This window comes from Athene cunicularia (assembly GCF_003259725.1).
Source record: "Athene cunicularia isolate RWA chromosome 2 unlocalized genomic scaffold, athCun1 chr2_part1, whole genome shotgun sequence".
NCBI lineage: Eukaryota > Metazoa > Chordata > Aves > Strigiformes > Strigidae > Athene > Athene cunicularia.
The window spans coordinates 9,020,983-9,038,866 of NW_020799095.1; the positions used below are offsets into that span (position 1 = coordinate 9,020,983).

A 17,884-nucleotide genomic window follows, 5' to 3' on the forward strand; every position below is an offset into this window, starting at 1 on the left:
CCCCCCGCCCCCCCCCCCAACACACTTCCCCAATTAGCTTCATTATTCTCATAAACTCTTGTTGACCTGTCAGTCATCTCTATTACTGAAGTTTTGATAGTTCAAGGCAACTGTTTGGATGATTCAGGTAATCATTAAAGTCTGTATACATGGTTGCTGCTAGAGGTTTCTCCCATATTAACGATGGGTGCAGTGGTAATGCCCAGAATAAAGACTTCTTCTTGCGGTACATGAGGAATAAACACAGTCTGCCTGAACAATCCCACCTTGACTGCAAGTTGCAGGGACAGCTGCGTAACATGGCAAGACAGGTGAGGATGAAAAACGATCACCGTGTAAGTTATCAGAATGAAACAACTCTCAACCAATCAGAGCTGTGCTACAGGTCTGCAAATCCCACTTTCAAATTTTGAGACTGCTACAGTTTTGCTTAGATTTGAACTCGATGCTCAGAATAAGAACTGCAAATATAAGGACAACAGTAGTTAAAGAATTTATTTTCCTGTCTGCAGTCTCCAGTGCTGGGGTCGTCCTCTTGCACACCACTGAATGAATGAATGTGTCTGAACGAGCCTGCACAACGGGAAGAAGTCGCACTGCACTGCAGGTAGGTCATGCACGGAGTAACATGCACTTCCTCAGCTACAAGGAGTGCCTGGTCATCTCTGCCCAGAGAGAATGGGTCAGACACCAGGCTGGAAAGAGCGGAGTCCTATTTGGTCCTTTTGGGTAAACGAGCCTCGACCTCAGTTTAGAATTGTTAATAAAGAAGAACTCTGATAGGCACTGATCATGCTCACACTGGCTGATGAATAGAGGTTGGGAGATGGTGTGGAGAAAGGAAGGCTGAGGAACAAGTCTGCCCAAACACCAGGGGAGGCCTGGAACTGTGCGAACAGCTACAGAGCAAGCTGGTTCATTGTAACAGATCAAAACGTAAGAAGGCAAAGCAAGATGCAGCAGATCCACCAGACACAACTAGACATCTGGGAGGAAAAAACCCTGGTAGTCCAGTTCTGCACTCATCTTTTCCATGACAGCAGGACCAGTCTCATGTCTGCCATCTAGCCAACTTCTAGCCAGCCAGAGCCTTTTTCCCCCCTGATTTTGGCTCATCTTTTCCAGTGGTTTTGCTCCCTGGCTTTGCCTTTTGGTAACACTGACATTAGACATTTGAATAAATAATAATTTAAACAGACTGGCATTGAATTTTGATGTCAGAAGCATTTTTCCACCACAGGGGTGCAAGCTGCTTGCCAGTCACCAACAATTTTATTTGGCAAAAAAGAGAGGGATTAAAAAATAAACAGGGTAGTCAGATTTGCAATGGCTACCTGTCTTCTGTGTATTATTTCTCCAAGAACTACAGAACGTTGTTTGGAGTGATTCTGCACATAGTGTCTTCCACTGGCTGCCCATGGCCTGAAATGCCAGGGATCTGAATCAGGGTCACAGAAGCCCCCTGACACAGCAGAACTACAGGCATGTTTAGGCACATGCCTGACTGTGAGTTGCTTATTTTGCAGACTGGCAATTTAAATGAGAGTCCAAACAAGAAGCAGGCATTTGATTTGGATGTTACTACTTCAAACATTTCCAAAACCCCTCTCGGGTGAGTCACAACACCTCCCACTACCTAAAACCTTTAGATGTTTGTGTCTAAAACTGGGAGTTACAAGGTTTACCCTTCACAGTCAAGACTGATACAAGCCAAGTGTTATAAACCAATAATGTTACTATAAGCAGTAAGAGCTCAGCTGTGAATCACTGGAATGCAGTGACTAACCTCTGGTGGAAATCAGAATTTGTTGCCTTACCTACAATTTTCTTTCTTAACTCAGAAACACCAGGAACAAACTATATCTGTTCTGTCTTAAGTGTTCACCCAGGAGGAAGAAGAGCAGAAACACTGATCATTTATAGTAATAGCTTGAAAGGATTGTCAGGTGAAAAAATACAATCATTTTATCATCTCGGTTTCTGCTAATAAATGAGTACAATCACTTTTTGATCAGGCTTTTTTAGTCTAGCTTTTGTCCACTCTCTAAAACTATAGGATGTGCAAAAACACTGCAAAAAATCTTGCTCTGGTGTACAAGAAATTTAGAAAAAAAAACCGAGGAAAGAACAATGTACAGAATAGATCTGGATGACAGTCATTTCAAAGGCAAAATTATTACAGGCTATTATCTAGTTGTCTGGAGGAGCTGTGGACCAGCTGGCTGTGATGTTCTGCTCAAAGTTAAACACAGACAGGAAACCGCATGTCTGATACTGTAAAAATCGTTTGTCTTCCTGCCATGGCTAACCAGGCAAGCAACCCAAAGGGGCTGTTTTCATTTAAAAGAAACACTAATCCACAACAATAAAAAAGGAATGACAAAGCCTCAGTTCTCCCCCTCCCTACTGGAGTTAATGCTTGTGTTTGTGAATGAACTGGAAATGTTACAAACTGAAGTTTTACATTACTTTAATTTTTATCTGTAGTTATTCATTTACTACATGTGAATGCAGTGCACAGTTTTCATGAGTCACCTAGAGTGCTTACAGCACATGACTTAGAAGGAAAAGCTCCGCACCTATGAGTGAAAGGAATTAAGGTAAAAAGACCAGGTTTTAATTTATACTACAACTCCTTTTAGGCTGCTCTGGAAGTGTGAGGAGGGCTGCAGAGTTGATGGGAATGAAGACACTTGGTGTTGAATTTATAGAACAGTTTTCATAAGCATACACACAAAAGACACATTTGTCAGAGTGATTGTATTCAGCTACATAGCTGCAGGAGAAAGAGATATAATATGACTAATTTATAACAAATTAGCCAAAACCTACAAGGGTGTGGTTCACTCTGTATAAGAATTCTAGGCAGCTGACACAGAGTACGATCTTTACATGGTGAACACGTTCTCTTCAATAAAATCAAGGCAATCTGTTAGAATTAGGTCCTGGGTCTACCATCTGTGCTCACAACAATACAAACACTTACTTCAACTCCTTTAAAGCCTGCCCAAGTAAGTGTTGGTCATACAACTGTGTTGTCTGGTTTCAAATCAAACTTGGAGAGGGGATGAGGAAGAGGGGAAGAGATGGCACCAGATATGGGTAGCCTGGTCCAAGGGAGGCAGAGACTTTCTAAGATGCTCTTGGCTAATCTGGTGTGGTTTTGCAACCTAAACTAGTTAGCCTTCTTGGAGGGATGGGAACTGAGAGCTAGAAGCCACTCACATAGTTGTCCGTGTCAGTGCAATCACACACCATGTCTCCCAGGAGTGGAAACTGTGTCCCAACCTTTCATTATCTCAGATTAACTAGGATTTTTGATTATAGCCTTTTCTAAGGAACGTACAGGTGTTCTGTGCCATACTCATTTACAAGTGTGTGCACAGAGTGTTCTCAACAGGAGGCCTCACACTTGCCTGAGACCTGACTTAGTAAAAAAATCATTGTGGGATCCAGCAAGTAGGACAAAATAAAGTGCAGTGTGTGCATGCACACATGCACATGTGTGTGCAGCATGAGGTCCACCAGCACTGTACACACCTACGCTGCCTTTACTGAATTTGCAGTGGTCTATATAGGCACTCATGAAGTAGAATGGAGACAGGTTATACACTTGTGATTTGGTCTATACTCAGATTTCACTGGTTTAACTGAACTCACATACATGCCCTTTTGCTGTAGTAAGCAAGATGTAGTGAAAGAGCCTTCTAGCTCCTTCATGTCTACCACAAAACAAGTGCAGATGGTCAGTGACAACAGAGAAGCTGACTTCAAATTCACATCCTATCAAGTTACTCGCTAGTATCTGTATATACAGATGCCACACTATGGCAATACAGCCTTTTAGAAGAGGCAAGACCTTAAATACGGCATTTGCGTCTTGTTTATGTTTTATAATGTAATTAGCATATGTTGAATTTTGGTGTGTCAACAGACCAACTCTGAACATCTTGCTTTCATCTTTCTTTTCATCAACTTTTCAGAACAATGTCTTGAGCTGAGTATCAGACTTATTTCAAAAGGAGGACAGCCTGGCAGGAAGAAATATCCTCTGAATGCAGACAAGAAAGGTTGAAATTTTGCAAGGCTTGGAAGAGTCCAAAATATCTCCTGCCACTAGAAATTTTCCTCCACAAAATGTGATTCCAAAATCCCTTGGAATGACAGTTCATATTACTTGCAAGGTATAGCCTAGGAATGCAGCGTAAATTATTAAACCTACCTGTTGGGAAAATGAGCATATCATTGCATTCTTCACCTGTACAGGAACACATGAACATCAATCCCCCATCTTCCTTCTTTTCCCTCATCAAACACTGCTCTGAGCTGGAGTCATCCAACATGTGACCATAGAGTGTTCTCTGCGGATCATGGCATATTGTTTCTAATGTCACATTTTCATCATTCTGTCTCCTAAAAATGAAAAGAAGATAACTGAAATCAAAGAAGAAATATTTTACACAGGGAGCAGACAAGACTGCACCTGCCCAAAATTTGCCTCTTTTAAGAATGCAAATGGGATTTAAAGAGTATCATATATTCTTCTCTGGCTTTCCTGAATGGGGTAAATGTGGCTGTGTCTAGGGCCCTCACACTGGGGCATCTGTAAAATGGCATAGCTATTCCTGTATCATATTACCACTAAGCTCCAATGAGTGCCTTTGAAAATCTCACCCAGAATTATTCAAAATCTGAGGAATTCCTAGTGAGTTGGTCTTTTTATTTTGCTTTTGAAGCCTACAATCAGCACAATTTCTGCACTGAAGTTATCTTTATAATTAAAAAAAAAACAACAAACCCCCCCAAACAAATGAAAACCCAGTACCAACCATAGAACTTGTACAAACTGGAGTTGCCTCACTGTCAGGGAAATATTTACAGCTGATAACTGGACCATATTCCTGTGTTTTGTCCTGGTCCACAGGTTTCACTTAATTGACACAAGACTCACAGGCAAAGAGCACTTTAGATTCAGTTCTCAGCTCACCTGCCTTTTGGATAAATTGGCATGAAAAAATCTAGAATGTACCTTAAATTGCACTTTGTATGATAATAATATATATTGACCACTTACTAAAGGAGCACGAGACAAATACGGAACAGCACACTGGACTGATCCTGCGTTTCAAGTCAATGGACACAACTAATGTCTCGATAAACTAATTAATTATTTATTTCTGTAAGTGGTTCTAATTATGTTCCTAGATCAGCAGTAATACTCAGTTCTGTTCCTTTTGTCCACTTATGAGCTCATTAAGATTGTTTCCGTTTTTCTTCCATTTACGGAAGAGCAAACCCCCAGTTTCAGACCAGAATACAAGTTTAGAGTCAACAAATCCTAAACAAGCATTACAACTCAGTTTCATATATCCTTAATTTCCCTGAACCAAAACATGCACTATATAAAAAGCACCACGCTTACATCAGAGTCACTAAATACACAGAAGATATTTTTTTACCATTAAGAGAAATTATTTCTATCTACACATGGTAAATAAGCCTCCTGTGATAGATCTACATAGTCTAGTTCACTTTGAAACCTGAGAGTGAATCGTCTTTCTTCAGCAAATGCCACCACAATCCTCTCTGAGTCTCAAATCTGTTTCTGCTCTGGGTGCTGTGGGTGGATGCAGCTTAATGGTTTGAGCAAAAACATGCCTCTTTTCCAATAACAGCATAAGCTGGAACAGAATAGCTTTAGAAGAAAAAAAGTCCCCAGAATACTTCATATCAGAATTATTGTTAACCTCAAGCAACTCTCAGTATGCTGAACACAGATATGAGCTGGAAGCAATAGAGCAAAGCCTGGTGAGGTGGCAGGGACATTCCAAATATCAGAATGATCAAGGAAAGTACTAAGTAATGATGAATGAAGGTGTGCTCCTCTCCCCATCTGTATGAGGAAATAACTTACCATATAGCAACACAGACTTCACTATTCTTCTCACAGATAGCAGTGATGTTGCAGTTGCTCTTGCACTGATGTTGGTTTGAGCAGGTTGTTACTTTAATGTCACAAAATTTGCATAGGTTCGGCATTTGCAATCCACTTTCCTTATTTCTGTCTACGGGTGACATAATTTCAGCTTAAGAAAAAGAAAAAGAGAAGGAAACTCAATAATGGTAGATTATCAGACTGTTTTACTGCTCATTATGAAGACAAATTTTTCATCAGCAGCAAACACTCCCTCCCACCTTAAATTAGAAAATCTTGGATCTTTCACAGCTACCAATTTTCTTTACAACAGGGCAAGTGGCACAGTGTCAAGACCAGGTTAATCAAAGTGAATTTGAAAAGGAAATCAACTTCTACTGACTTCAGAGGGAGCAAAGTTGCTTTGTAATTTACAGAATCAAGCTTATTCTGAGTCCAGTTTGCACTGAAAGAACTACTCTGCAGTCAACTCATTTGCATTATTCACAGGCAGCATATCTGTCCCGCACGTACGATATATTGCATTAAAGTCTGTGTGCCAGAGTAACTGTGGATACCATAGTGGGAATGCATGTTAGAGGAGTGACATCATTATGACATGGATCATGATGAATTTTGCAAGTTTGTCTTTAGTAAACTGAAGTATAACCTAGGAGTCATCCCTAATCTGATTACTGTTCACACAGAAAAACACGGAGCTGGAGCCGACATTCAACTTAAGGTAGATGGTCTGCCAGAGGTTGTGGGTGAAACGCAAGCTGGAAATGCGATAAGGCATCTGTGCAGCTGTATGTAATCTGCCACTGGAGTCTTCCTGGGCTAACTCAGGGGCACTTGAACTCAAACTAACTTGCAATGACAGTCTGTCTTGTAGAAGTCTGCTCTGACCCAACAGCTACATTTCTGCACAGGTTCCGACTCTTAGTACTCACCATCTGCTTCAGTGTGGTAGCAGTAAGGGAAGAGATATTTTTTGTCCCAGTGTATGAATTTCAGGAAATATATTTTTAGTTCAAAGACTATTTTGAAAAGTCAGAACAGAAAATGCCAACATAAACTTTTTTCTAAAGCTAAAATGAATATGCAACTATCTGAAGTGGAGCAGACTATCTACACCAGTTTCAGTCTGACTCACTTTGTAATATATTTGGAAAAGTAGGCTGAACCACTTTAAGGAGATACTGGGCTTCATATAGCACAGCCCTTCTCTCGTAGCCACCTGTGTGTTAATACTATGTTCATATTGCTCTCTGTGGCCAAGTGTTGCTAGTCAACCAGTAACAGGCAACCAGGGATTTGTAATTTCCCCCTCTCCCCTCCATTAGCTGAGAAATCAATTTTTTCCTTCTAGAACTTCACTATTTACTACCATGAGAATGTTTTATTACAGGAATTAAATATACATGCTTTTTCCAGAAGGAAATAAAAAGGCCTCTTGCTAACATTTTCAATCGATTTCTGAGCCATTGTGAGGGATAGAAAGAAAAGCCTTCCCTCCTCATCCAAATCATCATCCTTCCCATCACTAGCATGCTCTGGTACTGACCTAAGGTCTGATCTTACTGCCATTGTAATCAGTCGCAAAAACTCCCAATGATTTTAATGATATAGAAGAACTTCCTACACAGAGGGTAGGGTTAAGATGAGCTCACCGGGAGCACTTACTTGGGTGGAGAATACTGGCAGTATGTTATGGGCTGGCTGAATTGTAAGCCTGAGGTAAACATTTCTTATTCTTAATTATTTGTGTTGCAGCAACTCCCAGAAGCCATGCAGAAGAACAAAGCCTCATTGAAGTAGGTGTGGTAGGAACTCAAAAGGTCTTGAATCTAGTGTACTACAAAATATATGTTAATATAATCATCATTATGGCAAATTGCTCCTCTCTTCTGGATGGTACCTCTTATTTACCCCATGATGAAGAGGAACTAATAGCTGTATTAATTTATCCAGGTTCCAGTACTGATCGAAACAACCTGATAATGAGGGACTGTCCCTCTACCCAGTAAGAGACAATCCATGGTCCTAAAAGCCTGGATGAGCAAATATCAAGGGAGAGATGAAGTGACTCACCCAAGTTCACACAGGAAACCTGTGGCAGGGTGCCAAGCAGCTTGCAGATGAGCACAGGGGAAAGATAACCGCTGCTCAAACTGCAAAGACTTTAGCTGGATCTACACTGCTTTCAGCTCTGAGCTCATATGGCTCTGTGTTTCGCTGGGCAGCTGTGTCGCGATGGATGCCTCTGCCACAGACATAACTCGGTCCTCTCTAGTGCCCGCAGCAGCGAAAAGTCACATGTCCTTAGGTAAACTGGTTCAAGCACATTATGTTTGTTGAGAGTCAGGGCTTGCTCCTGTGCCATTCCTGGCCATGCCAGGTTCTGCCAAGACTCACCCACTGGAATAAACACATGGACCTCTTCCAAAGACAGATCTCTTAACCAAGTAACTTGATTTAAAAACAAAAAAACAAAAAAACCCCACAACAGACTATCTGGAAAGCAGCAATCCACTGCACGGTCACAAACCTTAATTTTCTAAATCAGAGTGGTAGGCCTTAAATCAATTACTAGCAAAAGGCTGGGTAGTTAGGACCAGCTAATTTCTGAACGGGTTAAATTAATGGCAAAATCTAATGGGGTTTTAGGACTTCCAGAACTGACTGCACTTGAATTCTAAATTCCCTAAAAAGTCTTGTATAGAGGCTGACAGTGCCTCTCTATTCATGCCTCTGACGGTTCAAGGTACTGGATAAACTACCCAGGTGGACAAACTTTCTTTCATGTTTCCACATCTGATTTAAAGTGAGACTGTTGTTTACTTTCCCTAATACTGTCACATTGCTCTAGCAGGTGTTGGTGAGTTGTTCATTAATACAGCTCAACTTTGCCCACTCTGATAATACAACTAGACCCAAATTAAAGCCAAGTTTGACTTTCCCCTATCAGGCTGATGCTGAAATCAACCTCTGCAAAGGGCCTGAGATGAAATCTGGAGTCGGATGTGAACATCAGCATCACTCTTTTCTGATCACAGCCTGCTATTAGACTCTGAGGACTTAGAAATCCGGGAAAGATTGGTCGCCTTCCAAGTCACATGAACTCAGACCTATCTCTAATCAACAAAAACCTGCTGGGAGAATGACAAGTTGGTAGGCTTCTTCCCTAGAGAAGTGTATTCACTCATTCCTTGAGGGGCCCACAAGCCATGAGTGGTTCATTAACAGCAAGATTCCTCCTCTTCTTGTAGTCACTTGAATGCCATCTCTAAAAATGCTTGACCATCCTGCTGTGGGCTTCATACCCCATGAGCCAACTCCTCAAGGTTTTTTTTCCCATTCAGACAACCAAAGTCACTTGAACACCGTGGACAGAAGCAAATTTTCATTTTGCATGAAAAAAAAAAAAGTGGCTATAATGGGAAAATCAACAGAGAAAACACAGATTTGCACATCTGAAGGAAGTAATTCTAAAATGTGTGCTTGTTTCCTAAAATTTGAGTTTAGCCACCTACTCTCTTATGTTAGTTTTCTTATTTTGACTTCTACAGGAAGCCTAATTCTAGCTTTCCTCGCTTCCTTATCCATGGAGAGGGTTCTAAATAAAAGACTGCGGTTTCTTGGCTATGAAGCTTTCAAGCAAACAGTTCAGCATAGATCAGTCACCGTGGTTAAAATGCATGGAACATGCAAGCCAACATGTGGGCTGGATATTATGGAAGAGACACCAGAGCAGCCACATACAAAATCAACTCCATGGATTCTGATAGAGCCAGGCTCGCAGGACAACACTTTTACTCTATGGTTCATGTATTTTTTACGATTTCTCAGGACCTTATAAACAGTACGCCTCACCCAAATTCTACTGACTGTCTTGAAGTTGTTTGCTTTGTGTCTGTTGTTTGTAGATCTGTAACTTCCATTGAGGCCTCAGGCTATACTTTACATTCCTCTTATTTTTCAGTGTCATTATAGAACTCTCAAAAGCCAACAACATTTAAATAGAGCCCAAACCAACATGCTGTCTTTTTGGGAATATCCACACTGGAAAACTTTATTTGTGTCTTAGGATACATTTCAGAAACAAGCAGCCAATTTGTCTTACTCCTATCTTGTAAAATACTGTTACTGCATTTCTCTCATCCAGTGCCTCTGGCACACGTATACATATAAAATAGCATTGCTGAGCAGATAGATCCCATCCCTTAAAAAAAAAAAAAAAAAAATGCTGAGGGAGATGTTGGGATGGGAACTCAAGTACTCAGCTGCTGTGAAACAATTCCACCTGATGGGAGAAATTGAATTTAAGACTTCACTCTACTGCATCATGGAAACCCTCAAGGGGAAGGATGCCTTTATCAGAAAGCCTTGAAGATTGTCCTTGTTGTCCCAAAGGGCACAGCTCCATGACATCATATCTCAGTGGCTGGAAAGCACAATAGCAGCTATGAAGAATGTCCAAGCTGTACTACCTTCTCATCCAACAGAAAGAAAGAAAGGTTCTGCCAGGGACAGTACTAAACATGGCATTTTTTCTATTTTGCATGCTGCCCCAATACACGATCTGTAAGCTCAGGGGAACTTTGACAGTGATGGGGACACTACCAGCATCATGAAAGTGGAGCGGTGATGATGCAAAAGCACATTCTTTGCCTTACAAATATTGATGAAGTAATTGCAGGAGGGAAGGAGTCAAGGCAGATGTGTGATCTGAGCTTTGCTTTTAAGACCTGGATATAGCCTGATGGTTCTGTGTACTATTAATACAAGGAAGAAAAGATGCAACCATAATCAACCCCAAATATTCAAAAATCATGAGTTACAAAATCATAAGACTAGTCAGAGACATCACAGAAATAAAGGAAGGAAAAAAAAACCCCAGACAAAACCTAACCAAAACCCAACTGCTCGGTTCTCCTCTATTTGCCATTGCTGCCTGGACTCTTACAGCGTTTGAGTCATGTTTTGAAACTTTGGCCATAAGCAGGAAGGTTGGAATTACTGTCTAACTTACAAAATGAAAAGATAAAAAGAAAATAAATCACTGGAATCCGGGAGCTTGATCTTCAAGAAAAATGTCAGCTATCATATGACTCACCATAAAATCACAGGAGTTGGCAACACTTGCAGATCAGCTAATAAGTCCCATGACAACACCTTCACAGGTGACCCTATGAAATACGTATCTTCAATTTTTCAGTTACAGCTGCCAATTCTGAGCTTAATGCCATCATGAGTTGAAATAGAGTGTCACTCTGTGGTACATACTCCCATCCTCATTATGTGAGTATGAACTCACATAGTTCATACTGTCTTCGACCCTGACTTGGCTGCGGTCCTTTACCTCAACTATGATTTATCCCAGTAGGAGTACCATGGGCACAGGACTTTTGTGACCGTTTCTCTTAAGATTAACAACAGTGATTATCAAGAGTGCTGAGACAGATTCTGTAAAGCCAAATATGAGCTATCTTTTACATACAACTAAAATATGTCAGAGGAAAACAGGTTCCATAAATGTTTAGCTCACCAGATATTTAACTATCTCTGTGGCAGGACTCCAAAACCCCACATTCCTACAGATTCTTTTGCAGAATCTCTCTGCCTCAATCTGTATCATATATAGTCACCGATCACTGCTGTCACCCTGGTCTGCCCCTAGCAGCTTACTCCCTTTTTTCCCTCAGAAGGTGTTTCACCTCTTAGGTTTCCTTTTGATCTTCAGCTTTCTGGCTTAGCACAACAGCTGCCTTAGTACTTAAAGACATGCCTTTAAGTGTACCGATTGCACTTTTGTTTGCAAAGTAGTTGAGAGCTTTGTGTTGCTTTTGTGTCTGACCAAACCTTATCAGGGCTCTGCAAAGGATAAAGACCGAAATAACTCCCTTTTTATGAACACAGTTCTTCATGAACTGCTTGGAGGAGATGCATGTCATGACTTCTCCCTATCATGTAATGGCTCTTGCCCATCATATGAAAAAAATGCCAGTCACACCTATCAGATGGCAACCACACAACTGTTAATGCAACGAGATACACATACAGCCCTGCAACCCATCCTATCACAAAGGAGCCACTATGAGATGGGGGAAAGAAGGGTCTGAAGGGGCTCAAAGGCCTTCAAAGAGTTTGTGCGGGCTATGACCTGCTCTTCAGCCATGACTGAGAAGTCTGCTAGGAAAGAAGAGGGCAGACTAGGTAAGCCATTCTGACAAGCTAGACCTAGCCATAAGTAGTTTGGGCACCCCCCAGCTGAAGGAAGGCCACAGCAGAAGAACTGGTTTACAGTGGGAAGGCCACTGATGGACTGCACTGAAATGTGTGAAATCCCTATTTCCCACCTACAGGTAGGCAAGGAGTGGGGGGAAGGTACTTGCAGAGGGATAAGACAAAAGGAAACGGACCAGGAGTTAGAAAACTTGCCTCTACAGTGTAGTGCCTGGCTTTTAACAGCAAGTGGAACTGGCAAAACTTTGCTTTAGGGATTGCTGCAGGCACTGACACAGAAACAGAATCAAATCTGGCAGGAGTTGGGGGGAGGGACACAGCCAGAGAAAATAAGGGAGGGAACAGCATACTAAACTGGAGATCTTGAAGATAAAAATCATTCTTGTATTTAAAGTATTAAAATAACACTATTTTTATCCACCACTTCCAAAATGAGCTAGCATTGGCAGTTTTAATTATGGGCTGGGCTCTTCTTACTGGTACAGGGCATTGCAGTGAACTGCCTCAAACGTGCCTGTGACTCCTGACTGACATTTGCACAGGTGTGAGGAGACTCCAGCTCAGCACTTACAAGAAAAGTATGAACACATTCTGAAAACAGGGAATAAAAATAATATTATTGGGATATTTCAAATAATGAGATGGATTTTTACCTGCGGATTTTTAACTTGTTGCTCTCTTCCACATTTTCTGGCCACTGTTTAGCACTCCATGGTAGGCAGAACAAAAGAATACTGTCTCCAGGCAAAAAGGCTGAAAAAAAATCTAAATGATGGCTTCCCATCGGGCACTCAAAGGGATGTTTCATCTTCTCCTGACTTTAACCCGCAGCCTCCCTAACACAGCCCATAAACAGCACACAGCACTGGAGAACCATATGTGATATAACACGAAGATCAATTTATTCAACTATGACTACAGGGTCTAGTTTTTTTCTGCATAATCCATTAAGTTTGGAATTTACTGGAAGCTGTCATTGGGGGTTAACTCCTTCTGTGGCTTCAGATATACAGTGAGTATTGAGTACAGTAATGCTCATCAGGTTCACAAGATTAGGAAAAACAGCCTTCCTGCTTTGCTGGAATAAGCATGATTCATGGTTCAGAACTGACATTTGCATAGCTAATTCTGGCCTGTCCATTAAAAAGCATATCCTGAAACTTCACCTCTTTTTGTATTCTTGCCTACCCAGTGAAAGCTGACATTGCTTCACTTGAATCAGAACTGAGAGAGTATAAACACTTCAGCTTTGCACAAATATTATTTTTCCAACTTGCATGCTGTGAAAATAGACAGCAGTCATTCAAGCATTAGACAGTTATTTCTGTGATACAGAAGGAAGCAAAGATTTTTTCATGACAGAAGAGACTCTGTGGCAAAACCTGCGACATTCAAAACACGCACCATTAGGAACAATTCTGACTCAGAAAAAACACAAATGTGCCTCCACTCGCAGCTACAGAGCCTCACCAGAACAAAACCATGCAATTGAATCTTCTAAGTAGGTTGAATGGAGTTTCTGAACCCATCGTTCCTTTCCCCTCAGCTAGTTTAGAAAGCAGTTTGTAGAAACGCTTCTCTCCACTCCTGCCCCCTCAGCAGTCACACCATTAACAACAACCTACTTCAAAATATGACAGGGCTCTTCATTCTTCATAATGGCATTGGGAAGGGTGAATCATTTGTCCTGACAGAAGCACACAGTCCCTCCAAAAGCTTAGTTTATATTTCTTCCCTTTATCTCTCTTACTGCAAGAGAAATGAGGAATGTCCACTGAAAAAAGTCATTGAACCCTATTTTCAAAGGCCTATTTATTAAACTCCTAGTTTCCAACAGGGAAATTCAGGAATCCACCCACTACAGGTGGAACAATACTTCAGGACATTTTCTAACAACGTTATGGCCAAGCTATTTCTATTAGCTATGAAGTATTCCATAGAGACACATCCTGGCTCTTCAGTTTATCTGGAAGGCCACATACAAACTGAAAAATCCATGAAATCTTAAAAAAATGAATCATATTTTTAAGGTATCAGTGCTGCTTACATAAAGGCATCCCTTTATTACTTACTAGCAGTCCTAAGTCTCTGTCTTGTGATACCTGCTTAACACGAAGACAAATCTTGTCTGCTTTTTTAGGACCATCCTCACTGGACAGGCTACAGACAGGAGGAAGGCAGAGCAGGTTTGAAGTCTGTATCATAAGGCAAGTGACTGCATCTTCTGCTAAACTTCTGGGCAGCAGAACACATTAGGATCTATGGTAGGGCTAAAGAGGCAAACTTCAAAGTGTTACAAGCTTCCCACTATACTGTATGGCCAGACCCAGCCATCCTTCCCATGGGGAACTGCAGTTGTGGTACCTGTGATGGACAGAGTAGGTGGGCACATGGGTACAGTTCCTACTTCTCCCTTGCACAGACAACTGTCCTGATGGCTCATCACTGAGCCACCAGAGTGGACAGCCACATGGCATGCTGTGCAGATGGAGCCCTGCCCGCAGCTCCCACAGGCCACTGCACAACCAAAGCCGCACAGAAATCAAAAATAGTAACATACTCGCTTGGCCAAACACTCACAAATGACACTCCTACAGGGCTTTACTTATATTTAGTGTATGGCTTTGTCATACTTAACTTTTCGAAGGGCTTCAAGTAACTAAGTGCTGGCCTGGCATACACATACCACCACATGGGTTTAACTGATTAAATTAAAGGAGTGGAAGTTTTATACTTTTGCACGTGGATCTTCAAATACTTTTAAAGCTGATTTAACTCACTATAGGTTATATTAGGAACAAGTCTAGCCAGCGTGAGAGTTGAGAATTACCACACACAAAGTTGTAGCACTTTACTCGATCGCTTCTAAATCAACTATAAGCTCAAGAGGTGTGAATACTGTATGTGGAAAAAGCTTTCAGGTTACTTTGACTATTTACTTGCAGCATTTTCAACAGGAATAAAGAAGGCTAGATAGACAGCAGAAAATAATTTCTTCCCAATGCAAAATGGTAACGATTTAAAGACTGATCTCTATGCTGGCAGCATGCAGCAACTCAGGTGGCAAAAAGCCAAATCTTCCTCCTGAAACAACAGTTCAACTCTTGCTAAAGTTAACTCTTGCTACAGTTAAACTCTTGCTAAATGTATGTCCACGGCACTCCAGTGTATTTAAAAGAGCAAACTAATGTAGAGGAAACTGTGTAAATAACACCTAAAAGCAGCTTCTGTGCCTTATGTAGAGTTAATACAGATGCGCAGATGTTGAACAACACTGTTCCTTAACTCAGCAGACTGACAGGCACTTGCAAACCCACTCTGGTCTCAGAGAAGAACCTCCAGGAAAGGTTGTGAAATACGTTAGTTAGGGGGTAGATTATTTTTGCTCAATTTTTGAAGTAGTGAAAATGCAGCATGAACATTAAGACTGTGACAAATCACACAAAACAGGAAATTCAAAGTTACACTTGACTCCCCCAGGTTCACTTCGATTGAGCTAGGTTGCTTAGTGAATCAGAAAAAGTATCACTCCTGTATTTGCCATTTCATGCTTTTATTTTTCATTTTATTTGCTTTAGTAATACCCCCTTAAAACTACTGACACACTTTCCTGACAGGTTTTGGAAGTCATAAGGCCATACCCACCTTACCTTTTGAAAGGCTCTTGCCACATGCAGCTTTTCAGAGCTCTCAGCGGATCCCTCCTTTGGGGATGCCACTGCAGAGCGTCCTTCACACTCACACATCCTTTCTGACATCTTGTTTTTAATGTTCCTTTTTGATGCCAGGAAACGCATATTTTGAGAACAACTGTCTGCCTCATAGGGAAGTCTTCAAACCATTTTAAGAAAAATTACTAATTTGTTTCTTAAGCATTATGAACACAAAAGCTCTTCCCTTTTTCTTTTCTCTCTAGTGAGAGAAAATATCTGCACAGTTTCAGTTTGCAAAAAAACAGCAGTCCTACTCCACTACTCTAGTTATTTGTTCACATCCCTCATTGCACTTTCCCCTCCCTCGCAGAGGGATCAGACCGCACCTTACCACACCTCCCTCCTCCTCCAAAAGGCCAGTTTGACCCAGAACAGTTCTCCAGTCTAGACAGCTATCTGACTACATAAACACAATAAAGAATGTGGTATGAGGAGCGGGAACCCACGGCGAGGGTAATGCAAAACTGTATATTTCAACAGCAGCAGCACTGCTGCGGGCAGAGAAAAGTTTCTGTGGATCTATGGCTGCAATTACTTCTGGGGCAGGGTCAGGCTGCCCACTGCGCCTGGGACACAGGGGACCTGCTGTCTGCTGCTGTCTCCAACCTGACTGCGGTCTGCTTTCAAATGCCACTTGCCCTACAACAGGAGATGTCTCAGCCCTTCCAGGAGAGGAAACAAGGGCTCTGCAGTTATTCTTTTCTGCCAGGCATCATCACTGCAAGAGCAGATGGGGCTTGCCTAGGACTCCTCTGCATGGCTTATGACACTTTGGGAAGCACTCCAAGGATTGATGTTTCTCCCCAGAAATATTTGCAGAGGCACCTCAGGACGGGCCCCATAGCTGTTTAAATCCACTATGAAAGTAGACGGGAGGTTCTTTTAACTCTGAAGTGTAGAAAAAGTACTTTTGGCGTCTCAAGTCAGTTAACATTTATGGGAGACATCTGAGAAGACAGGTATTACTCTCTGTGACTGTTTCCTCAGCAGTACACAGACCTAGCAGATGTCTCCTCTTCACAGGATGCTGAAAGAGTCAGAGCAGTCTTGTTTATAGAATATACTTTTTTCAAGAGAAAGAACTATATAAAAGGGACAGATAGTACAGTGAAGCACAGATATCCTCTGTGTGAAGTGAAACATCTGATTTTGCTGCAGATCTGTAATACGAACACAAAAATAAAATTCAGCCAGTCACTCCAATTCTGCTTTGTTTCGGGGGAAAAGTCTGATGAACATCTACCTGAAACTACCACTAGTCTGGAAAAATGCTCTACAAACCCAGACTAAAAGTATTGCCTGAGTTTCACCTTTTGCTCTGAAACTTTTGCTGAACTGCAATTCCCATCTCTAATTTCAAAGGGCCTGATTCTGACTACACTTCCTTTTCTGTAAATGGGAAGCAAGATCCTGTGGACCAAGGAACAAAACTTTAATCAAACAAGCTAAACCTAAATAATGAATTTGGGATTCAAAAAAAAGAAAATCAAAAGCAGTCTCAAAATGTAACAGTTAACTGGGCCGGGCTCCATCTGTTCAAATATTGGTTTAAGTGTCACATTCACAAGCAGGAAATATTTCAGAATTACGAAGCACAAGGGGCACAAACAGCATAAATAAGACAGATTTTAGGTACAATGGCAAGGTTTGGAGTACATAAATTACAGTCCTGCTGTTCGGTGTTTTATTTTTACCTAGATAGAGGAATTCAAACTGAAGTTCCTCAATCTTTTTCCATTCAGGATTCCATATTGCGCCTGTTGTGTGACCCTTCACAAGTGCACCTTTTGTGTCAACTGCTGGAGCATGGTGAAGTCATGAGTTAGGGGGTGCTTTGTGTCTCTGACCAGGACCCACACATTCTTTAGGCATGTTCTCAGTAACCTATACAGCCAGGATTGGAAGTGACCGAGCAAACTGACTTCAGCCACAGCTCTTAAGTTCACCTTAAGCAAGGAGGTGCTCTGCATGGGGAGAGTCTCTATCTTGTACAGTAGAAAACTATACG

General features: G+C 41.5%; 1 protein-coding gene across 1 annotated transcript in view; it reads right to left on the bottom strand.

The window, feature by feature from the left end:
• TGFBR2 (transforming growth factor beta receptor 2) overlaps positions 1-6,081 on the bottom strand; it is a 33,025-nt gene extending 26,944 nt beyond the window's left edge. Inside the window, exons 1-2 of the mRNA XM_026843213.1 lie at positions 5,915-6,081; positions 4,223-4,413 (exon numbers count right to left, since the gene is read on the bottom strand). Of these exons, the coding sequence (XP_026699014.1) occupies positions 4,223-4,413; positions 5,915-6,078 (355 nt within the window). The 5' untranslated portion in view covers positions 6,079-6,081. The remainder of the gene's footprint in view (positions 1-4,222; positions 4,414-5,914) is intronic.
• Between the last annotated feature and the right edge of the window lie 11,803 nt (positions 6,082-17,884).